The sequence below is a fragment of the Typha latifolia genome, chromosome 4 (assembly GCF_019914945.1).
Source record: "Typha latifolia isolate L0001 chromosome 4, TyphaL0001v2, whole genome shotgun sequence".
Taxonomy (NCBI): domain Eukaryota; kingdom Viridiplantae; phylum Streptophyta; class Magnoliopsida; order Poales; family Typhaceae; genus Typha; species Typha latifolia.
The window spans coordinates 11,055,517-11,081,307 of NC_133089.1; the positions used below are offsets into that span (position 1 = coordinate 11,055,517).

General features: G+C 39.9%; 1 protein-coding gene across 1 annotated transcript; it reads left to right on the forward strand.

The window, feature by feature from the left end:
• The first annotated feature begins 1,658 nt into the window (after positions 1-1,658).
• LOC140785969 (zinc finger BED domain-containing protein RICESLEEPER 2-like) lies at positions 1,659-20,710 on the forward strand. Its single transcript, XM_073134122.1, has 3 exons — positions 1,659-2,099; positions 18,863-20,569; positions 20,663-20,710. Exons 1-3 carry the CDS (start codon positions 1,659-1,661, stop codon positions 20,708-20,710), a joined length of 2,196 nt encoding a protein of 731 aa, XP_072990223.1.
• Positions 20,711-25,791: the final 5,081 nt, after the last annotated feature.

Consider the following 25,791-nt stretch of genomic DNA (forward strand, 5'->3'; position numbering starts at 1 on the left):
CCAGGCAGCTCAAGAACCATGAGCGGAACTACCCTACCCACGACTTGGAGCTAGCAGCAGTAGTGTTCAATTTGAAGATTTGGAGGCATTATCTCTACGGAGAGAAGTGCGAGATTTTTACTGACCACAAGAGTTTGAAGTACTTATTCATCTAGAGGGAGTTGAACATGAGACAGCGCAGGTGGATTGAGCTGGTGAATGATTATGACTGCACTATTAACTACCATCCTAGGAAGGCAAATGTGGTGGTTGATGCCTTGAGCAGGAAGTCGATGGAAAATTTGACTAGTTTGATTACTCAGCAGCAGGACATCTTGTCAGTTGGGATGAAGTGGGGGAACGGAAAATAGAGAGCTCGAAGCTAATCTAGGAGACCGTGGACAAGGTGCGGAAGGTACAAAAATATTTGTAGGTTGCCCAAAGTTGACAGAAAAGCTATGCTGACCGTCGACGTCGAGATCTGGAGTTTCAAGTCGGGGACAAAGTCTTCCTCAAGGTCTCGCCGTGGAAAGGGGTAGTTCGGTTTGGGAAGAAGGGCAAGCTGAGCCCCGATATATAGGCCCTTATGAGATCTTGATACGGATAGGACCGGTTGCTTACTAGGTGGATTTGCTATCGGAGCTGTCCTAGATTCATAATGTGTTCCATGTGTCGGTGTTGAGAAAGTATCTATATGACATGTCACATGTTTTGAGGGAAGAACCTATCCAGCTGAGGAAGGATTTATCTTATGAGGAGCAACCAGTGCGGATCATTGACAGATGTGTGAAAACACTCCGAAGAAGAGTCTTACCTTTGGTCAAGGTTCTTTGGCGGCACCATGGAGTAGAGGAAGCTACATGGGAGCCTGAGCAAGAGATTCAGTCTACCTACCCTCATTTATTTACTGACTCAGGTGCATAATTTTGTCGACGAAATTTATTGTTGTTAGGGATAGTTGGAACACCCCAATTTAAATTAAAAAAAAACCTGACGCACGCGCTGAGAACGTGCGTCACAGAGCCTGCCCCCCCTCCGTCCGTCTTCTCCTTTCTTCTTCTTCCTCTTCCCTTGCCGTGCACGCCACCCTCCCCACCTCCATTATCTCCTTCTTCCCCTCACCGCAGCCATCCCAACCCCCACTTTCTCCTCCACCTCACTACTTCTCTCCCTCTCCTTCTTGTGGGTTGCCGATGCCAGAGCCGATGAAGCGACGGAGCCGTCGAAGCCCCAAAGCTGGCGAAGCCGAGTGCGCGAATCGCGGTAAGCCTCAACCTCATTGTTAAATTTCGGTAGCTAGCTCCACTCCCTCTCACCATTGTCCTCGGAGGCCGATGACCCCAGGTCCGGCCACCGGTCTGAGGGCTCCGGTGGAAGGAGAGAAACCCTTCGTAGATGAGCTTCAGGCCCTTGATGAAGGGAGGAAGGAGCTGACCCTCCGACCTTCATCCACTTCCCTAAAGATATCTTCTAATATAGCCATCTAATCTATACAAAATTAGATTCATTAGAAAGATTTTTTCTAAAGCTACAATTTGTCAAAATTTTATATCAATCCAACGACCAAATCTATCAAAAACTCTTTCAAAATTATGTATATATTTCTGTCTAGAAACTGAATTAAATTAGGTCAAGCTAGTTCGTATTAAATTGGTATTAGAGTCGACGTTCCTCGGACAATGGTTATCATGCTATCCAAGACGAACGAGGAAGGAGCGACCATGGAGGGCCAAGAACTCATCTCCTTTCCTATGGGAGTTTCTCCAGTGCCCCCTCCACCACTAGCAACTATCAACGATGAGTCACTAGCGTGGGCAAAAACATTTTTTAAAGAATTTTCAGTCTCGTTGAAGAAGAGCTCTAAAAGGATCGAGAAGGCCATCAAAACCTTGATGGCAGCTATCCTGGCCCATTACGACCACCTCGTACAGCTAGCACCACTAGCCATGGTGGAAATAGCCCAACCATGGCTATCAACTTCAAACTATAAGGGAGGTGGAGAGGAGATCCAACCATCGGGCAAAACCCCTCCTTCGGTCGAGGAGGAGCGCCTTCCATTCCAACAAGCTGAGCCCATTATCATAGCAATGCCAAAGCAGCCGACAAAGATGGCCCTCAAGGTGTCTTCCTCATCCGCGATGGGATCTAGGGCCAAAAACCCTAGCTTAGGAAGTTATGGATCTAACCCAATTAGTTTTGTAATTTTCTGACTACCGGAGAATATCTGACGAATATTTTCCTACGGTTGCACAGACGGCTTCCTACAATAAATTCAGATCTTAAGGAATTATTCCGTTGCCAATTTTTTGGTACAAGAATCCATCAAATTGGTATCAGAGTCTATCAATTTAGTATCAAAGCTTAATAATTGGTATCAAAGCAGGCAAACCTCAGACCTCCATTAATGGTTGAAATAAGGAAGATGACATTAACAAGGAGACCTATGGAGAGCACACCAACAAAGGAGGACTCAATGCACGATGATCCTAACTGTGAGGCCGATTCTTTTGGAGCGACCACAGCAGGACCGAGTCAACCAACGTCCATGGGTTCGAATATGGATGAACTTAGGGGCATGTTCTAAATATTATTGCATAGAGTTGACAACATGCAAAAGGATCACAATGAATTCAATGAATATGTCATGAATCGATTGGGTTCGTCATCTCCTCGATGATGAACATAATTTTAAGAAGGACCAGCGGTGGGACCTCATCGAACTGATACCCCACTGGTCCAGGTGCGTCATATGAGTGTCAATGATCCCCTCCTACCTATGCCTTCACATCATCCCCTACCTCCGTTACAAAACCCAAGATCGACGATGGTGGAACCCGAGAGGCGTGCGGCACTTGTGTGCTTCGTCGATGAGGAGGATTGGCATTATGAGGACGAGGTCGATCCCTATGGAGATGGTGATGGACGTGCTCGAGGATTTAGAGAAGGTGATCAAGATGCACGAAGGTTTAGATTTGAACTAAGGATCTTTCGCGAACCCGACATGCTATTCAGAGAAGAACCACACGTTTAGACTTTCCAAAATTCCAAGACGATGATCCAACGGATTGAGTGTTTCAAGTTGAACAATAATTTGATTATTAAGGTACAGCAGAAAATGCAAAAGTTCAGATGGCAAGCTTTCACCTCGAAGGAATGACATTGCATTGGTATAGATCAGTTATCCGTGATGGTGGATTTGCCGGATAGGCTAATTTTTATAGAAGGATTACACGTAGATTTGGGACAGCGGCATATAAAGATTTTGCTGCCACATTAAGAAAAATGGTTTAGAGGATTACCGTATTGGAGTACCAAGCTGAGTTTAAAAGAGTTAGTAGTCATTGTGAGTCACCGTGGCCCGAACAGACATTGATGAGTATATTATTTTAGGGCTGCGAGAGGAGATACACGCGGATGTTCGTGCTCTATGTCCTACTACTCTTGAGGAGGCCTTTGAGAAGGCTATGAGGATGGAACAAAAGCATAGGGCTCTAAAGATGGCAGTGAAAACCAATTGAAGCAACAGAGATGGGCGGTTTGCACCTAGAACGCCGGCTGGAAATTCTATAGTTTTAAAAATAGCGGCTGGGAGTACTAGACCACGACCATCTTTGAGACCTTCTTTCAATGTTAGAAGAGGCACAAGACCCCCTGTTCAAACTCTCACACCTACCTAGGTGGAGGAGCGAAGAGCAAAGGGCTTTGCTTTCGATGTGATGAGCGTTTCACCCCCGGTCATCGGTGTTCTAAACTGATCGGGAGTGTGATGCTTATCCATGGTCTTGAGGAGGATGATGAGGTTGTTGATGATGAGGAGTGTCCAGAGGAGGTTCATGAGGAGGCCGTTGTGGAGGTCGTTGAGGAAGATATCCAAGCTGAAATATTGATGCATGCATATTCGGGTAGTTTCGCGCCGAGGACGTTACGGGTAGACGGACTCGTTAGAAAGCATTGTCTGCACATCCTCATTGATTCGGACAGTACACACAACTTTCTAGACGAGAGGTTAATGAGGAGATTGGGTTTGGATGCCGAACCGACCATGAGATTTGACATTGCTATTGGAGATGGCACGAAGCTTAGGGCAGAGTGCTTGTGTTGCCGGGTCGGTATACGGGTGCAAGGACACGACATCATTGTGGACTTATATCCATTGGCGCTACGAGGAGTGAACATTGAGATGGTGCTTAGTGGTTACAGAGTTTGGGACCTGTCACATTTAATTTTTGGAGCATGTGGATGAAATATAAACAAGGAAACAAAGATGTGTGACTTGATGGTGTTCGGTCTTCGCCGATTCCTGCGATGCAGCCTATGGTGGGGGCTACTGTACGTATGATTTGGCCAATCTTCTTCAGTTAGGACCAGTAGGAGATGACCCTCAAACAAATTCAGGTATTGCTATTGAATTGTCTAATTTATTAGATAACTTTTTTGGACTGTTTAAGGAACCACAGGAGTTGCCACCGAGGAGAGCAGTGGACCATCGCATAGAGATTATACCCGGGGCTGCACCGGCGAATGTGAGGCCATATCGGTATCCACATGTGCAAAAAGAAGTTATTTCAAAAATGGTAGCCGAGATGTTGGAGCAAGGGCACATTCAACCAAGTCATAGCTCATACTCATCCCCCGTGCTATTGGTGCAAGAAAATGATGGAACATGGTGTTTTTGTGTAGACTATCGGGCACTAAATGCTATTACAGTTAAGGACTGGTATCCCATTCCGGTTATTGAGGAGTTGCTGGACGAGCTTGCAGGGGCGACTATATTTAGTAAGCTTGATTTGAGAGCTGGGTATCATTAAATTAGAGTTCACTTGGCGAATGTGCACAAAACTGTATTTTGGACTCCGGACGGGCATTACGAGTTCCGGGTGATGCCTTTTGGTCTCACCAATGCTCCAGCTATCTTTCAAGGCCTCATGAATGATATATTTTGGCCTCTATTGCGAAGGTATGTCTTGGTATTTTTTGACGATATTTTAGTGTATAGCCGGACTAAATTAGAGCATTGGCGGCATTTGGAGGATGTGCTGAATTTATTGAAGCAAAATTAATTGAAGATCAAGAAGTCCAAGTGCCTATGGGGATACCAAAGGTGGAGTATTTAGGCCACATCATTTCAGCGGATAGTGTAGCGGCGAATCCGCAAAAGGTTGCATGTATGACTGCTTGGCCTATTCATACTACTACCACCAGATTGAGAGGATTTTTGGGGCTGATCGGATATTATCACCGATTCATCGCTCGATATGGCAATATCGCTACTCCTCTCACTTCTTTGTTGAAAAGGGACTCTTTTAGATGGACGGGTGAAGCCCACTAAAACCTTTGAAAATTTGAAAACAACAATGACGACGGCACCCATTTTAGCACTACCGGACTTCACCAAAGAATTCATTGTGGAATGTGATGCGTCGGGTGTTGGCATAGGAGCTGTACTAATGCAAGAAGGACGTCCCATTGCCTATCTTAGCAAGGCTTTATCACAAAAATCTCAACAATTATCTACATATGAGAGAGAGATGTTGGCAATTATGCATGCGGTGATAAAGTGGAGGCCTTATTTGATCTGTAGACGATTGATTATCTAAACCGATCAAAGGAGCTTTCTATACTTTATTGGACAGCGCATATACACTCTAGCATAGCAAAGATGGGTCACAAAATTGCTAGGGATGATTATGAAATTCAATACAAGAAGGGAACGGAAAATAGAGCGACGGATGCACTATCGTACCAACCTGATATTGCCGAGCTTGCAGCCTATTCATCTCCTACCTTTCCTTTCCTTGACGAGCTGAGGTATGCATGTATATCTGACCCAGATATTTTGAGATTGTTGCAGGAGGTGATGGATGGTTCGGAGTGCCATCCCGAGTTGGAGAATCGAGGCGGTTTCCTACTAGACCGCGGATGTATTTGGGTGCTCGCAAATGATAGATTGCGGCAGAAATTGTTGGAGCATTTCCACCACACTCTAGAGGCTGGTCATGATAGTGTCTTGAGGACTTATAGGAGGATATCTCAGAGTTGCACATGGCCAGGATTGAGATGGGATGTGAGAAGTTTTGTCCCCTTTGCGAAGTCTTTCTAAGGGCTAAAGCAACCACCTTGAAATCGGCCGGATTACTACAGCCTTTACCTATACCGGACCGTATTTAGGAGGACATTTCTATGGACTTCATAGAGGGTCTTTCGTTGGTATGTGGTTATTCTGTTATCTTTGTGGTAGTTGACAGATTGAGCAAATATATGCACTTTTCGGCATTGTCACATCCGTTTTCAGCCAAGTTGGTGGCTAAAATTTTTGTTAAAGATATTACTCTATTACATGGCATGCCACGCACAATTGTCTCGGATCGTGATTGTGTATTTATGAGCAACTTTTGACGAAGTTTTTTAGATTATAGGGGACTCAATTATACTTCAGTTCGGCCTACCATCCATAGACGGACGATCAAACCGAGGTGGTTAATCGAGGCATTGAGCAGTATTTGAGGTGCTTTGTTGGAGAGATGCCATACGATGGTTGGAGTTCTTACGATGGGCGGAATGGTCTTATAACACTGCCTACTATAGCAGCATTGGCATGATTCCATTTGAGGTGGTGTATCAACGCACGGCTCCGACGTTACGCACTTATGATGTAGTGGCATCGGCAGATAGGATGGAGGTGGACTTAGCATTGATGGATAGAGACGCCACATTGAGCAGGTTGCATGCTCATCTTAAACTTGCTCAAAACCGCATGAAACAAGTTTTTGATCAGAGCCAAAGGGAGCAGGAGCTCAATATCGGCAGTTGGGTGTTTGTGAGGGTGCAACTGTATCAATAGGTGACCTTGCGTCCAATGCGTAACCAAAATTTAGCACATCGCTACTTTGGTCTGTTTCGGGTGTTGGAGAGTATTAGTCCGGATGCATATCGTTTGGAGCTGCCAGAGGGGTCGAGAGTACATCCTGTCTTCGATGTTTCATTGTTGAGGGAGTGCATTAGAGATCACGAGATTGTTGGATCGGTTCTATCGGAGCCATTAGAGGAGATAGAGATCGTAGAGCAAGTTTGAGTACTTGCTAGACGCCGACGACGACATGGTACCAGATTGGAGATGGAGATTCTAGTTGAGTGGCTTGGCAAGCCATCTGACTAGGTGACATAGGAGTTGGAGACTAATATCTTAGAGCGTTTTTCCAAATTTTCACCTTGAGGGCAAGGTGGGGGAAGCTTGGTGGGCTGATACACTTACTAAACGTCGAAAGCATTACTTCAATTGATAGATTTATATGCTGCAAAAGATTAATATTTTGACATTTAGATATACTGGCAAATATTATCATCCGGTGTATTAAACATCGGTGAACAACGAGCTTTTCACGTCATGTTTATATGCCGAAGAAGGTTTATGTGACGACATAAAGAAATGTAGCCATATCATTATTTGGCTAGCATATAGATAAACTAGAAAATTATTTTGAGGCCTCTTTAAACAATAAAAATAAAAATATGAGTAGGATAAACAACTAATACTTCAAATAACTTACTAGATCAACAAAATATCAAAAATAATGCAAAATAAGTAGTCAATTATTATGAATGAGATCTAGACTAATCTAGACATAAGAAAATTATAAAAATTTAGATGGTGGTAACCTCGTGAGTATTCTAATAGCTCTAGTTTCACTTAAATCAGAGGTCTAGATAAAAAAAATATAATTAAAATACTGGAGTAAGGCCAAAACAGGGTAGAACGGTAAATGTCCAACGTTGCAGCGGTTGTCGAAGGGTGGCGGATGACCAAGGGTGGTGGTGGACAGCTGAAAGATAGGGTGGCTGCTGGAAGTGATGGTGGTTATGGGTTGGAGATAGAATTAGGGTTTCTAACTTAGATATACTCATTGAAAAATAAATAGCTGTGATTAAATGGCTGGAATGCCACTCCCGCAGCCACATGCCATAGTTTTGCTACAGGGAGGAGGGCCGTCGACGGCGCTCTTTCAGCGTTCTACTATGGTTGCCGCTGGCCTAGCTTAGGTGTAGGGTCCTGCAAAAGGGATCGAATGCGGACGTAGGGTCCGAGAGTGGTTGGATGGCTATCGGTGGGAAGCTAAGGTTTTTGGCCCTAGCTCCCAACGTGGATGGGGTCAAGGACCGTCTTTCTCAGTTGCTTTGCCATTGCTATGATAGCAGGCTCAGCTTGTTGGGATGGAAGGCGCTCCTCCTCGATCGAATAAGAGGTTTTGCCCGACGGTTGGATCTCCTCACCACCTCCCTTATAGATTGAAGTTGATGGCCGTGGTTGAGCTATTTCCACCATGGCTGGTGGTTCTAGCTGTGCGAGGTGGCCATAATAGACTAGTATAGCTGCCATTGAGGTTTTGATCGCCTTCTCGATCTTTTCGGAGCTCTCTTTCGACTATACTGAAAATTCATTAAAAAATATTTTTACCCACACTAGTGACTCATCGTTGACAGTTGCTGGGGGTGGAGGGGCACCGAAGAAACTCCCATAGGAAAGGAGATGTGTTCTTGGTCCTCTATGGTCGCTCCTTCCTCGTTCGTCTTGGATAGCATGATAACCATTGTCCGAGGAACATCGACTTTAATACCAATTTAATGCGAAATCATCTTTCAAATGCTCTCTAGCATCAGTGATTCAATCCGCATCAATCTGGAGCCTTACTGTGAATATATCAGCAATTCGACCTGGCAATATATTCGGCGTTCTCCTGGCGGCCAGGTCAAGATGGTCGCCAACATAAAAATCTGCATGAACGCCCATCCTGGGTGGGTCTTGGATTCCCAGTTCATCGGGATCCAATTACCACGCCGACTGTCGCAGGAATCAGAGGAGTTCGATCGGGCGTTGGCGGCTTCGTTCACAGAATCCGGTTTCCGAGGAATGCCGACGACGAGTTCGGCAATCAGTAAGCTGGAGAAAGTGATATATGGGAGTACCGGAGAGGGGTGTCGCGAGACCGAGTGCATTATCTGCTTGGAGGATTTCGAGACCGGAGTGGAGCTCAGCAAGATGCCCTGTTCCCATGCCTTCCATCAGATTTGCCTGTCCAAGTGGTTGGAGAAGAGCCATCAGTGCCCGCTTTGCCGGTTCGCTCTCCCAGCGCAGATGGAAGAATAGACGTACTACATCGGCTGCAATGTCACCTACCAAATTTTATATTTTGTTGTTGTTCGACGTGAGAACGTATATGTATGGCTAGCAATTGCACCAATAGAACAATTCAATGCTTTAACTCAAATGTGTATATATTCATAGCTACAGGATGTTCAGAAATACAAGCATTAATTTTGGGATGTGTTTTGTCAGATACATGGTGAATTCTAGAGAAACCCAGTATATATATTCATAGTTATAGCATGTTCAGATATATGACATGCACAAAATTTTATGAGATTATTTCAACTATATATCATTTGACTAGTAAGGTCTGCCTCTGCGGTTTGCTTCTCCTTCCTTCTCAGGTTTGAGTTTGTCGCATGCGGCGCCGCTCCCAATTTCCTGGCCAAAGAGACTAAAATGTTTTAGTGATTTCATGAAGTTAAATCATTTAATGAGAGGCATGAATTAGATCGGTCTATTCATTTTTTAATTAATTCATATTTATCTCTTATGTAAGTCTTTAATAGTTATGTCATATAAACCCATAAGAAAAGTCTACTTAAGCCATATAAGCTATTAATATAAGTTTAATTAAAACGCATAAGTAAGTTTAATTAACTTATATAAGCCTCTAAGGTAAGTCTTAATTTAAGTCGTATAAGCCTTTAGTACCCAACCTCTATATATAGAGCAGCAGAGCTTTTTTATTTATTCATCTAAGCATCTAATAAAGAATTAATAATTATATTTTAGCCTTATACTATCTTTGGAGTAAGATAATCTAAGAGTAGTAAATTAATCATAGTCGTTTATTTTTCTAAGAGTAGATTTAAGTTAGAAGTTCTAATTCTACATTTATGATACGATCACACCTCTGGCTATGGAGCTTTGATACCAGCTTGATACGATCTCTCCTTTGGGGCTAAAGATCGATCTCTTCCGATTCTTAGATCTGGACTAGATCTTGCACGGAACTTTGAAATAAGATCCCGAAATATTCCGCCGTTGGATCGATGTTAAATTTTGATATGTTGTAGACCTAGAAAAGATCTTTCCAACAAATCTAGTTTCAGGCGAATCGGAGTTGTGGATCTCGCGATATCGTCCGTTTAGTGGACGAACGTCAGGATGCTCTGTTTTGGATTCGTGGATGGAGGCACGAGATCCTAGGTAATGATGGTTGGTGGAGGACCGGCGTTAATGGGGTGGCACCGGTGAAAAAGTGGTGGTGGATGGGTTATGGTTGATGGAAAGGTTAGGGCAAGTGTTGGATAGATTGGACGAAGGGGGAGAAGAGGGCCACCCCTAAGGGACTAGGGTGATTAGTCGGATGAGGGAGGTTAGAAGCGGCGTCGCCGGGGATTGAGAGAACGGGAGCGAAGAAGACGAAGAAGGCAAGGCAAAACTCAATCTCAATAATCAATGATAATTTTGGTTGCCCTACACATCCTTTTATAGGCTAACCAACAACTCACATTAACCCTAAAACACAATTTTCGCCGACCGCGTTCGAACTCGCCCGACCGCGTTCGAACGCACCGAATTAGCTCTTCTGGACTTGCGAACGCGATGCAGGCGTTCGAACGCGTGATCGAACGCGCCTGTCGGTATTTTGCGAACGCGATGCAAGCGTTCACAGTGCGTTCGAACGCACAGTACATTCTCTTCACCACGTTCACAACCCTGTTCACAAACCGCGTTCGAACTCACTCCACCCGCGTTCGAACGCGACTTACAGAAAACTTATTTTAATGGAAATTAAACACTAAAACATGAAGCAAAAACACTCCTAAAGTGAATCCATGCTCAAGACGACGTCGGTGAAGTCCGAATCGTATCAATCCACCACGCTTCCGCAACCTTGTCCTCAAGGTTTGAAGTTCGGAAAGCGATTCATGATATGTGACTCTAGCTCCCAGGTAGACTCGTCAGTAGGTTTGCCCAGCCACTCAATTAGCACTTTAGTCTCTAATCTGGTCCCATGGCGTCTTCTCCTGCGGCCTAATACTCGGACCGGTTCAGTAGGGCCATCTTCCTCCATTAGTTCGGGTAAGGTCGAACCCACCACATGGTTAGGCCCGATCTGGGTCTTCAATGCTGATACATGGAAGACTGGATGTATCCTAGTTCCTTCAGGTAGGTCTAATCGGTAAGCTACTGGACCGATTCGTTGTAGCACTCGGTACGGACCGTAGTATTTGTAACCCAACTTTTGGTTCAAAATCGGTCTCAATATGGATTGCCGATACGGTTGAGCTCGAACGAACACCAATTGATCCACCTCAAATTCTCGCTCACGTCGGCGTGGTAATTGGACACATTGATAAATATCTGACATTACAATGATTGCTGGAGAGTGGTGGACAACCAAAGTTGGTGGTGGATAGCCGTATAGTAGGGAGGCTGTTGGAGGTGATGGTGGTTATGAGTTGGAGATAGAATTAGGATTTCTAACCAAGATCTACTCCTAGGAAAATAAATAGTATAATTATCTTACTTCTTCACCTAGATTATCTTACTCTTATTCCTAAGATAGTCAAGATAACCTCTAAAGTAAATCCTAGTTCGAGTCATATAAGCCTATAAAGTTAGTCTAAGGCAAGTCCTAATTTGAGTCGTATAAGTATTTAGACGTTCGAGTATGACTCATTGTACTCGACTTCTATATATAGAGAGATTAGATTTCTTAATTAAGCATCCAAACATCAAAGCATTGAAAACTAATTTAGTTTAGTTATTTTTTTATTATTGCATTTACCATTTTTATTATAGCCATTAGATCTTCTTTATCTTCATAAAAGTAGATCGTAATCGTAGAATCCTTCCATGCACCTAAACCTAAGCTACCACCTTCCTCCAGTAGCCACCTTACTATACAGTCATCCAACACTACCCCTAGCTGTCCGCCACCATCCGACGATTGCCGCGACATTGGATAATTACCATTTTGCCCTATTTCTTCCACCCTCCACTATTTTATTTATATCTTTTTATCTAAACCTTGGATTTAGGTAAAACTAGGGCCATTAGAATTCCAACTCACAAGGCTACTACCACCTAAATTTTCATAATTTTTTTACATTCAGATCAATCCAGATCTCATTCTTATCACCAATCTGACCTCGTTCGTATAAAAAAAACCATAGCCATTAGAACCCTAATTGACAAGGCTACCATCACCTAAATTTTCATAATTTTCTTACTTCTCCCGATCTGGTCCGTAACAATCCTTCTTCTTTTAATCCCTTTATTACTTCCTACTCGATTGATCTGAATTGTTAATCTATAAGCAATGCTAGATAATTAGGCAAAATATATTAAACCATAGTCGGGGACATATTGCCATAGGAGGCTTAGAAGAAACAAGAGAGATTCTTATTTTCCTTCTATAAGAAGTCGGGGACATTATTTTTACAAAATTCCCAGTTAATTTACAAAATTTGTTACTGTAATATTTTTTACTTCTTTTATCACTCATTCCACCATTTTATTTTCCTACTAAAAATAATTCTATATAATCCTTTTATACAATGAAAATAAGGTGGTAGAGGAGTGAGATATAAAACAAGCAGAAAAAAAGCATAGCAACAAATTTTTGTAAATTAACTATAAATTTCGTAAAGAAACTACAAATTATAGTAAAATGGAGGTGCACATCTTTGGTGCTAGCTAATTCAATTCGCCTTTTTCCTCTATCAATAATGAAAAAAATTAAAAGAGATATTATTTTATTCAAATTTTTAGAGGTATTTCATAAACACTAAAACATTGTTAATATACTAAGTAGTAGAGTACATTTTTTTATAATTTAATTATAGATTTTCTAAATAAACTATGAATTAAAATCATAAAAAGGAGGACGAGAGGAGCAAGAGAAATACTACCCTATTTAAATTTTTGGAGACATTTCATAACTAATACCTTTCTAATGTACATGGGTACTTTCTGAAAAAATCCTAGACACAAGTATGTATCTAAATACTAGGCAATGATATCACTCGTTCGCTTAAGTAAAAGTCCGTAGAAATATTAAAACGAAAGCAGAGATGAACGCCAAGATTTTAACATGGAAAAACCCAAACGGGAAAAAACCACGGATCCAAACTCGGATCAAAACCAATCACTAGAATAGTAGCACTTACAAGACTAACTCACAAAATAACCCGTCAATCCAAACGACTTTGTTCCTCTCAGTCTTGCTCGCTAGAACCCACGATTCACTGCTTCTCGTGATTGAAGTCCAACCTTAGTAACCCTCGAGATTAGGTTTTGTAGATGAGTGGAACCTTGATAGTTGAAGAACCGATGTAGCCTCAAGAAGTCTCCTTCGATAATGCTTCTTCAACCACCCTCAAGATAGGGCATCACAATCCTTATATATGATCTCCAAGATAGAGCTAAATCCAAGTCTTATCCGTACTCACGAAAGTCCAATTTTATCAAACTTCGTTGGTGCGTTCGAACGCGGCCCGGGTGCGTTTGAACGGCATGACTTGAACTCAGGTGCATTCGAACGGGCCCGAGTGTGTTCGAACGTGACAACTTGAATTCTTCAGGTTGCGTTCGAACGCGTTTGTGAATGCAGCTCTCGGTCTGTGTGAACGCAGTACCCGCGTTCGAATGCGTTTGTGAACGCGACTCTCTGTCTGTGTGAACGCAGTACCCGCGTTCGAACGCGTTTGTGAACTCAACGGCCTTTCTCCAATAATCTTGCAATTCTTCAAACTAGAGATATTCTAGACTTGTGTAAAGCTCATATACATGAAAAAATACACTTAGAATATTTTGTACACAATTGCCAACAAATAAAAACCTAACACTTTCATTTATCTAACGCAATTTTTAGGGCCTTGTTCACGTCTAGAATAGGGTTAATATAAGGATAGCAATTCCTATTTATTATTACCAAAATGAGGGGTTTATTATATGGATAATTACATTTTCACCCAATAAACTATCATTCATTTTCACAATTACCTCCTGAACATTTTTTTGTACATAATGACCCCTTGAATTATCATAAATAGTGCGCTAGCTCTACTCTAAGCTGATGCTGACTTCTTCTTCGCTATCTTCCTGGTTATCAAGGTCGAGAAATAGAAAGGCTGTCGCGGTGACTCCTCTCACTCGGCATTACTTGACATTCTCTCTCTGGCCCTAGAGAGGCCAGACTAGATAAGGTTCCTATCGATGTCAATGATGAGGTGGAGGAGTTGAGAAAGGTTGCCAAGGTTAAGGGAGACGATGCAGTGGTCGGCGCTGGATGAGGCGATAGAGATGATAGGTGTTGGGGGAGGAGGGGGAGGAGGAGGATGAGGAGGAGGATGAGGAGGAGAACGCTTCAATGGCAGAGAGGAAATGAGTGTTGGTAATTTGGGGTAGTTTAAAGTAGAGTTAGGAGTAGGAGGGAAAGGAGGAAAATGAAGAGATTAAGAGCCATCGATAAGACAGTGAAAGTGAGAACTAAGTGTTACGAACTAGATATGGAAAGATATGGACATTATAATATCTTTATAAGTTGTAACCTCATGAGTTAGGGTTCTAATAGCTTTAGTTCACGTTAATTGGAGGTCGGTATGAAAAGTTAAAATTAAACAATGAGTCCTACAAGGACTAGTCTTAAATGCTAATACAACTCAAATTAGAATTTATCTTATAGACTTACATGACTTAATTAGACATATCTTAATAGCTTACATAACTTAATAGACTTGTCATAAGGGCTTACATGACATAACTAGACTTGTCTTAATAGCTTATGTTATTAATTAATTAAAAATTAAATAAACTCGATTCGTCGAACCTAATATGCTTATGATGTGATTTGACCTAACCCAATTCATATCAACCTACCATACTTTCGAACACCTTGTCAGCAAGGTATCCATGGTGGTTTCCATACCTTTCGTTGCTCTTGAACTACATGTCCTCGATCTTCATGTGGGTCTAATCTGCCATGTGGAGGATGGCCCCATAGTGGGTTTTGCTCGAGGATCTACTAGTTTGAGTCATAGTTTTCCCTAGTCGCAAGTGACTCGGGCCAAATCCTAGTCTTGGGTGGTTGGAGCAAGGGTTTTAGTGCATGCAGTTTAGGCAATGGTTTCTGTGTAGGTGGTCTATGTTACAGACCATATTTGAAAAGATCCGTCCATAGGATGAGTATGAACATTTAGGTGGCAGTCGCCCCATGAGATAGAGTTATAATGGCTTTGAGTTTACGTTAATAGGATGTCTAGATGGAAAGATATAAATAAAATAGTGAAGCAAGGTCAGAACGAGACAGAATAGTAAATATTCGACGTTGCGGTGATCGTTGGAGGGTGGCGGACGACCAAGGGTGGTGGTAGATGGCCGTAGGGTAGGGTGGCTGCTGGAGGTGATGGTGTCTATGGGTTGGAGGTAGAATTAGGGTTTCTAACTTAAATCTACTCATAGAAAGATAACGACGATTTAACAGTTACGGTAAAAAATAAGGACGATAAGTAATACAAGGTAGATAAACTTAACTTAACTCAATATTCCTTCCATTCAATTCTATGCCTAAACAAAGAAGTCCAGCCCCTTTATATATAAAGGTTGGGTACAATGAGTCTTACTCGGACTAGCCCTAAAGGATGACATGACTCAAATTAAGACTTGCCTTAAAGGCTTAGATGATTTAATTGAACATACCTTAAAGGCTTACTTGACTTAATTAGACTTGCCATAAGGGCTGCCGTGACTTTTTTGGAATTGCCTTAACTAGACTTGCCTTAAAGGCTTACATCATGAAATAACTAAAAGATAAATAGACTCGACTCAACTTGACTCGACTTAATTCACATGATTGGACCGTAATAGTCTAAGTAAGATGTTGATGATGGTGGCTTAGACTAATTGACCACAGCTGATGGAAAGCTAGGTTATAGTAGGATAGGTCTGTAGGGGTGGAGAGAGCTCCATCGTAGCCGGAGGAGTAGTTGTCGCGGTTTCAATGGTCTCCATGGTTTCACCATTCTTGGTGCTTGAAGGTGGAGGAGGTGGCTATCCCGCGGTGGTGGCAGTGTAGGTGGGTGGTGGTGGGTTAGGAGGGCTACCACCAAGGCTTAAATAGCCTTTTCCATCCTCTCGATGCTCTCCACAGCGGATCTAGCAATCTTCTCAGAAAATTCTTTAAAAAAAAATTGAAATAACCCCTAGACACAAGTATGTATCTAAATACTAGGCAATGATATCACTCGTTCGCTTAAGTAAAAGTCCGTAGAAATATAAAGAACGAAAGCAGAGATGAACGCCAAGATTTTAACGTGGAAAAACCCAAACGGGAAAAAAAACTACGGATCCAAACTCGGATCAAAACCAATCACTAGAATAGTAGCAGTTACAAGACTGACTCTCAAAACAACCCGTCAATCCAAACGACTTTGTTCCTCTCAGTCTTGCTCGCTAGAACCCACGATTCACCGCTTCTCGTGATTGAAGTCCAATCTAAGTAACCCTCGAGATTGATCTTTCGTCTAGATAGCCCTTAAGACGAAAGATTAACTTTTGTAGATGAGTGGAACCTTGTTAGTTGAAGAACCGATGTAGCCTCTAGGGGTGTCAAGCTTGTCGAGCAGCTCGGGCTCGGCTCGACTGTAGCTCGAGTCCGGCTCGGCTCGGCCAGAGCTGAGCCGAGCCCGAGCTGCTGAAATAGGCTCGAAATCACTATCGAGCCGAGCCTGAGCTAAAGCCGGCTCGCTCAGGCTCGGCTCGATAGGCTCGGTATAAAAGTGAATAATAAAACCCTAATCCCCAAATCTCACTTTCCTTCTCCAAAGACCAAAACTCCCGTCGGCCGCCGCATCATTCTCCTCCCGCGAAGGTCCGCCTCACCTTCCTCCTCCAAGGCGTCGTCGCCGCGTCGTAACCTCACCATTCCTTCTCTAAGCCGTCGCCTCACCTCCCTTCTCCAAACCATCGTAGCCTCACCTCACCATTTCTTCTCCAAGCCGTCGCCGACGCGTTGTCAGCCTCACCTCCCTTCTCCAAGCCATCGTCATCGCGTCGTCGCCTCACCTCCCTTCTCCAAGCCGTTGCCGCTCGTAGCCTCACCATTCCTTCTCTAAGCCGCCGCATCATCCTCCTCCATCGACCGGCAAGAGGTATGATTTCTCTACTTACTCGTTTGTAGTATTATACTTTCTATATCATTTTAATGTTAAGGGAAGTTTAATCTTTCTGAATTAGGCATGATTTCTCTACTTACTAGTTTGAGAAACTAACCTGTCTACCAATTTCTCGGAATTTTATATTGCATAGGTGCACACCGGTATAAGAACAAAGGTAAATTGCAGTTTAACCTCCTATAGTTTGGTTTCATTTTAATTTAGTACTGTCATGTACTTTACTTGGGGTACTAGTTTAGTTATGCTAATTTTTAATGAGAGAGCTTATACTGATTTAGATTATTATATCGTCTAGTTGTAATTTGTAAACCGATACGGTGGTGTAAAGATAGTCTGACTAAGTTACATTTTGAAATGATAATAAGAGTAATATTTGATGGAAAAGAAGAAGAAAAATAATAGAGAAATAGATATTAGTAAACTAGTACTGAGATAATTTATTGTTTAGTAATATACTTAGTATAAAACAGCTTATACTGAAATGGATATTAGGTTGTTTAAATCTTCTATAAGTTCTTGAACAATCTTCTATAAGTTCTTGTAGATATTAGGTTGTTTAAATCTACTGGTGTTCCATTATACTCAATAAATGGATGATAGATGGATATCTAGTACTGCTGCTCAAGCTTATCTTCAATGCTTAACTGAAGATAAGCTTGAGCAATCTTCTATAAGTTCTTGTAGATATTAGGTTGTTTAAATCTACTGGTGTTCCATTATACTCAATAAATGGATGATACATGGATATCTAGTACTGCTGCTCAAGCTTATCTTCAATGCTTAACTGAAGATAAGCTTGAGCAATCTTCTATAAGTTCTTGTAGATATTAGGTACAAGGATCCTTACCTGTTCATGCCATCACAAAGCCAGGGCCAAAAGGCAAAAGTTTCTCTTATTACTCTAGTGTAGGGTTACCCTAATGGCCCAAAAATTGCTTCCTTCTGCCCTAGTGAGTTGGAATTAGTTGGCGCATCAATTCAGCTGGCCCTTTATTAGGCCTTGCAACCAAAACCAAAACATGCCTGTGTCGAGTAAGTAGTTGCAGCTAAAAGTAATGTAAATGAAATTGAATATTTTCATGAGAAATTAGATTCCCAGACCATGGAGCATAATTGCAAATTTATTATGCCTAGTCAACACAATAACAGTTTTGCTTTTCTAGGGATTTGCACTGCCTCATTAAACCATGTACCAAAAGAGTTCTTTTCTTTTCTTTCTTATGGTACTAAAGAATAGGAAATGGCACTTCTATGGTGGAACAAGTCCTCTTGGATGTTTAGATGCAGATATATATTTCAATGACTCTTTCCCTTCAGATAGTCCTTTTGTTTCAGCTAGCAATAATTTTTGTTTCAGCTAGCAATAATTTTATGTTTATATTTGAGAATGATAAAGTAGATAAAAAGTTAGTATAACTAAATTTAATTAAATATCAATATTTTGATGTCATCTTTTGGACAAAGAGTATGTCCTTGTAGATGATTTGATATGCTATTTCTCTTGGCTATTAAGTATTAACTGTATCCGTCACATCTATTTTTGTTTTTACTAATTAAGTATTATAAAAATTTAAGCAGTATTTCTATTTCTGTTTTTTGTTTTTTTATGTAGATGTCAGAGTCAGTAACTAAGAATCTTTCTGATGCTGTTAGTGAAAATGAACCTATTGAAATTGATATTGGTGAAGAGGATAATGAAACTAACAAGGAAGAAGAAAGTAATAATCAAAAGAAAGGGAGAAGAAAAACTTCTGATGTATGGTTGTATGTCAAGCGGGTTAAGGTGAAAGAAAATGGAGAAGAGGTAGAAAAGTATCGATGTAATAATTGCCCGTCATTATTTAGTGTTCCTAAGCAAGGCACAACTTCACAAATAAAAAGACATGTGAAATTTTGCACTGGTTTGGTAGGCAAAGGACAAAAAAAAATTTCTTTTGCTTCTGCATCTAGTATTACTGGGACTTCAGCTATAGAAGAAAATTATCTCAAAACTATTTCATCAGGATACAACCAAAATGTGGTGAGAGAAATAATGGCAAAAATGATAATGGTACATGAGTATCCTTTTAATATGGTTGAGCATACATGGTTCAATATTCTTCTGAAGGTTCTTAACCCACGTTATGAACGGATTTCTAGAAACACAATGAGAAGTGATGTTATGAAAGTATATGAATCTGCAAAAGAAGAAGTGAAATTGCTTTTGAAAGGAACTTATAGAATTAGTTTGACTTCAGATTTGTGGACCTCAAATCAAAATATTGGGTATATGTCTTTGACTACTCATTTTGTTGATTCTGATTGGACTTTACAAAAACGCATTATCAACTTTTGTCAATTGGAACCTCCACACACTGGAGTTGCTATTTCAGATGCTATTATTGATTGTTTAATTGCTTGGGAAATAGAGGATAAAGTATCAACTATTACCTTAGACAATGCCTCCGCCAATGATGTTGCTGCTAAGACTATTATGAATAACTTTCAAGTTAGAGATAAATTGTACTTCAAGGGGCTTATTTTTCATGTTAGATGTTGTGCTCATATTTTAAATCTAGTTGTTCAAGATGGGATCCATGTCATTCAAGATGTCATTGAAAATATCAGATGCAGTGTTACTTACTTAAAAAAGAGTCCTTCGCGTATGTACAAATTTGGTGAAATTGCAAGACAACTCTCTGTTCCTACTTCTAAGGGTTTAGCTTTGGATGTTGCAACTCGTTGGAATTCTACATATGTTATGTTAGAGCATGCTTTTGTGTACCAAAAAGTTTTTGAACAATATGCAACGAGAGATGCAAATTACAAATGGCTACCTTCAGAAGATGATTGGTTTAAAGCTGCAAAAGTCTGTGAATATTTGAAAAAAAATTATGATGTTACTCAAATTATATCGGGAAGTTCATATCCTACTGCAAATCTATTTTTGATTGATTTATGGAAAGTGAAAGAAGCTTTAAATAAAGGATCAGAAGGTCAAGCAGAGTTTAAAAATTTTTTGGAATCAACAAATGCAGTTGAACCTCTGAAATCTGAATTAGAAATATACTTAGAGGAGCAGACTACAAATTTGATTGACAAGTTTGATGCTCTAGAATGGTGGAGACTAAACATGTTGAAATTTCCTATTATTTCCAAAATGGCTCGAGATATCCTTTCGGTTCCTATTTCCACTGTTGCATCTGAATCAGCTTTTAGCGCCGGTGGTAGAGTTCTAAATGATTTTCGAAGCTCTTTGTCTTCCGAGACAGTGGAGGCTTTGGTATGTGGAGGAAATTGGATTAGAGAATCATTGAAAAAACAAATCAGCTCTTCTAGGGTATGTGTACTATACTTCTCATAATAAAAAATTTTCATTTTATGCTTTTATAAACTATTGCTGACTTCTTTTTTATAATCTTATTTTCTTTAGGTACCAGCAATGGATAATGTGTTTGTGAGGATTCCAAATGTAGTTTGATCTTTAGGTATCATATATTGTATGTCTTTTCCTATTATTGTTTGTTTATACTAGTTGCATGATGTTTAAGTTGCAATTAACTTTTTTTTTTTTTTGCAGTTCTAGGATGAAGCTTCTTTTTAGTGTGAAGACTTGAGAGTTGAGAGTGCCAAATAAATTTAGTTATAATATTTGGCATGTTATCAGATTTTATTGTAATATTTGGCAAGATATAAGTTAAGTATTTATATTGTAATATTTTGCAAGTGATAGACTTATGATTTGGATGTCATATCAAAATTTGGATTTGTTTTGAGCCAAATTTTGATGAATTACCATATGTTAATATTTTGCAATTAGTGTGTTAATTTGCTTGACTTTAGTAAATTTTGTATAATTTAAGTTAAATTCATTTGGTTGGCTTTTGTTATGTTTACTAGTAAAATTTTTGAAATTGGTGTGATTATTTTGAGCCAAATTTTGATAAATCTATGTTAATATTTTACAATTGGTATGATAATTTGCTTGGTTTTAGTAAGGTTTTGTATAATTTAAGTTAAGTTCATTTGATTGGCTTTTATTATATTTACCCGTAAAATGGGTGTGGTTGCTAATCAGAGATTAATTTTAAATTTTATAGTCAATTTGGTTGGCTTTTATTTTATCTACAGAGTACGAGATAAAATTTGTTATTCAATTTCAGCTTTTTTCACTTTAAATATGTTGTGGCTCGGCTTGGGCTCGGTCCAGCTCGAGCCAGCTCGGCTCGAAATGAGGCTTGATAATAGGCTTGTTTCAGACTCGGGCTCGGCTCGGGCTCGATCAGGCTCGGCTCGAGCTGAGGTGAGCCGAGCCTGAGCCCAATAAAGAAGCTCGAAATTAATTTCGAGCCGAGCCTGAGCAGCAGCCGGCTCGCTCAGGCTCGGCTCGTTTACACCCCTAGTAGCCTCAAGAAGTCTCCTTCAATAATGCTTCTTCAACCACCCTAGAGATAGGGTTTCACAACCCTTATATATGATCTCCAAAATAGAGCCAAATCCAAATTTTTATCCGTACTCACAAAAGTACAAGATAGAGCCAAATTCTAATCTTATCCGTACTCATGAAAGTACAAGATAGAGCCAAATCTAAATCTTATCCGTACTCACTAAAGTACAAGATAGAGCCAAATCTAAATCTTATCCGTACTCACGATCTTCAAGATATAGCCAAATCCAAATCTTATCCATACTCACGATCTTCAAGATAGAGCCAAATCCGAGTCTTATCCGTACTCACGAAAGTCCAATATTCTTAAACTTTGTTGGTGCGTTCGAACGGGCTCGAGTGCGTTCGAACGCGACAACTTGAATTCTTCAGGTTGCGTTCGAACGCGTTTGTGAACGCAGCTCTCGGTCTGTGTGAACGCAGTACCCGCGTTCGAACACATTTATGAACGCGGCTCTCTGTCTGTGTGAACGCAGATTTCGCGTTCGAACGTGTTTGTGAACGCGGCTCTCTGTCTGTGTGAACGCAGATTTCGCGTTCGAACTCGTTTGTGAACGCACCGCGTTCGAACGCGTTTGTGAACGCGGTGTGAACTCGACGGCTTTTCTCCAATAATCTTGCAATTCTTCAAACCAGAGATATTCTAGACTTGTGTAAAGCTCATATACATGAAAAAAATATACTTAGTATATTTTGTACACAATTGCCAACAAATAAAAACCTAACAAAAATCTTCACCCACACAAGCGGCTCATTGTCGACGGTTGCTAATGGTGGAGGGGGCACCAAAGAAACTCCCACAGGAACGGAGATGAGTTCATAATCCTCCATGGTTGCTCTTTCCATGTCCGTTTTAGATCGCATGATAACCATTATTTGAGGAACCTCACTTTGATACCATTGTTACAAACCAGATCTATAATGATGTGGAAATAAGAAAATTATAATATTTTAATAGGAGCAAGCCTCGGAAGTCATAGATCTAATGGCCTTAATTTTACATGATTCTGAGATCAAAGTGAAAAGATAAAACTAAAATATTAGAGAAAGACCAAACTTAGATAGATTGGTAATTATCTGATATGATTCATACTTCACCGAGGACGTCTTGAGCATGGATACACTTTAGGAGTGTCTTTTATTCTTGTTTTAGTATTTATTTTATAGAAAAATAAGTTTTCTGTATTTCGCGTTCGAACGCGGATGGAGTGCGTTCGAACGCGCTTGTGAACACCTGCATTAGGTTCGCAAAAACAGAGAATATCAAATGTGCGTTCGAACACGATAGGGTGCATTCAAATGCCGCGTTTAAACACGGATGGAGTGCGTTCGAACGTGCTTGTGAACGCTTGCATTGGGTTCGCAAATACAGAGAACGCAAAATGTGCGTTCACATGCGATCGAGATCGATGAAAATCTACTATTTTAAGGTTAATAATTATTATGTTTGAATTATTTGGTTAGCCTTTTAAAAGTGTGGATGGCAACTATGGAGTCATTATTGAATGAATTGAGTTTTGCCTTATCTCCTTCGTCTTTTTCTATCCCGTTCTCTCGTTCCCCAGTGTCGCCGCTTCTAGCCTCCCTCGACCGACCAATCACCCTAGTCCCCGCCCACTCCTCCCCCTTCTTCCAATCTATCTTTCACTTTGCCATAACCCTTCCATCACCCATAACTCTTCCACCACCACTTATTCACTGGTGCCACCCATTAACGCCGGTGCACCAACCTTCACCATCACAAAGGATTTCGTGCCTCCATCCACGGATCCTAAGATAAACTCCCCGATATTTGTCCACTAATCGGACGATATCTTAAGATCCCAACATTCAATTCGCTTGAAACTTAACTTGTTGGAAAACTCTTTTCTAGACTACAACATATAAAAATATCATGTCTATCTGATGACGACATCTTTTACGATCTATTTCCAAAATTCTGTGTCAGATCCTGCCTAGATCTGAAAATCAGAATAGATCGAGCCTTGGCCAAAAGGGGAGATCGTATCATTATCTGATATTGCAGTTGTCCTCGGAGGATAACCAACGGCCAATGATGGTAGTGGTCGGCCATAAGATAGGGTGGCTCATAGAGATGATAGTGGCTATGGGTTAGAGGTAGAATTAGGGTTCTAATTTAGATCTACTACTAGGAAAATAAATGGCTATAATGAACTTACTTATATTTCTAGATTATCTTACCTTTACTCCTAAGATAAAATAATAAAATAATTTCTCAATGGTTGGATGATTAAACAAAGTAGCCCAACCCCTCTACATATAGAGGTCGGGTATAATGAGTCTTACTAAGACTAGCATTAAAGGCTTACATGACTTGAACTAGGGTTTGCCTTATATGCTTATATGACTTAATTAGATCTGTCATAGTGGCTTAAATAATTTAACCAGACTTGTCTTAAGAGCTTTAATGACATAATTTGACTTACCTTATGGGCTTACATTATGAATTAATTAAAAGATAAACGACTTGATTCATTGAGCCCAATATTCTCATGATGTGATCTAACCTAACCCGGTTCGCACACTGAGGCTGTAAGTATGTAAAGATGGGAACTAAAGCTTAAAAGAAAAAAAGTTGGGAAATAAGGGTATTTTGGCCATCATAAAAGCCTATTTTAAATTGTCACATGCATATAAGGATATTCTGGCTATATTGTTGTTAAGTGACCCTCACATAACAACTTATTGAAGGAAATAGGTAATAGAAGCCTCAAGAAAGGATCAAATGAGGTATTTTTAATAATTTAGAAGGTTAATGTATACCAAAAAAGTTCAGGAGGTCATTGTGAAAATGGATGATAGTTTAGGCGATCAAGATAGAATTTTTCTTTTATTCTAGGAATAATTATTCCTATATTCACTAGAATTCTGAAATAAATGTGTAATAATTATTTTTGATGTAATATAATATCCTTTGATTTAATACGGATTAGATTGACGAGATAAATATTAATGGTAAATTAGATTAGTGTTTAGTATAAAATATAATTTTAATGAATGATATTTGTATTATTGAATATGATTATAATGATATTTAGCTATTATTCTAGAATAAGAGATTGTATTTCAGAATTAAAAAAAATTATTCCAAAAGTGAATGAGGGCTAAGTATATATGAGATTTTTTTTCCTATTAAAAGAATTAAAAAATTAAATGCTATAATCAATTTCAAATAGAGATAATATTGGAGGTATGAGTAGGGAAAAATGAAATGACAAATGTTTATATTACTATATGATTTCATATAGGTACAACGTTAATTTAAAATTTTTGCAGTTATATTACAAAATTTATAGTTATATTAACTTACTTTTTTGTCATCTTCTTCTTTTCCACTAGAAATAATTTGATAAAGCCTCTCATAAAAGAAATAGGATGATGGAGAATAGATTTTTTTTTTTCTCAATTAAAAGAACAAAATGTTATAATCAACTTTTTAAAAAGAGAGAATATTGGTGTTAAAAGAAATAAACAAACATTTATTTTACTACATAGTTAATTTATAAATTTGATAGTTGTATTGTGAATTTCATAGTTATTTGATATAAACCTCTCATGCAAGAAAAATAAGATGGCAGAGGAGTGAGATATAAAAAAAATAAGTATAAGAAGAGTAGAGTCACATTTTGTAAATAGAATACGAATTACAGTTATAAAAATAATGATGCTGAATGAGAAGAAGTAAAAGAGATACTTACCATATTTAAACATTTAGAGATATTTCATAATTATTAATATTTTGTTAAGAAAAGTACACCATATGCTGATAAAACCGAAAATGAAATTCAGTGACAATTAATCAAAAATCTACTGTGTTTTGGTGTAAATTTCCCTTTTACAAAATATGCATGCAATTAGTTGGAATTTCTATTCCAATCAAGCACTATGAAGTGATGTTATATTCAGAAGAATATCCACTTTAAATTGGTAATTTAGCTCAATTTGATTATTTTTCAACCCTCATATATAATTTTACAAAATATGTAAGCAATTGGGAGGCATGCGTTCCGGCAGGGTCGTGATATGGAATTATATTGGTGATGAGATAGGGCAGTGTCCTAACGAAAGTTTTTTTCTGACGTTGAGGAAATATT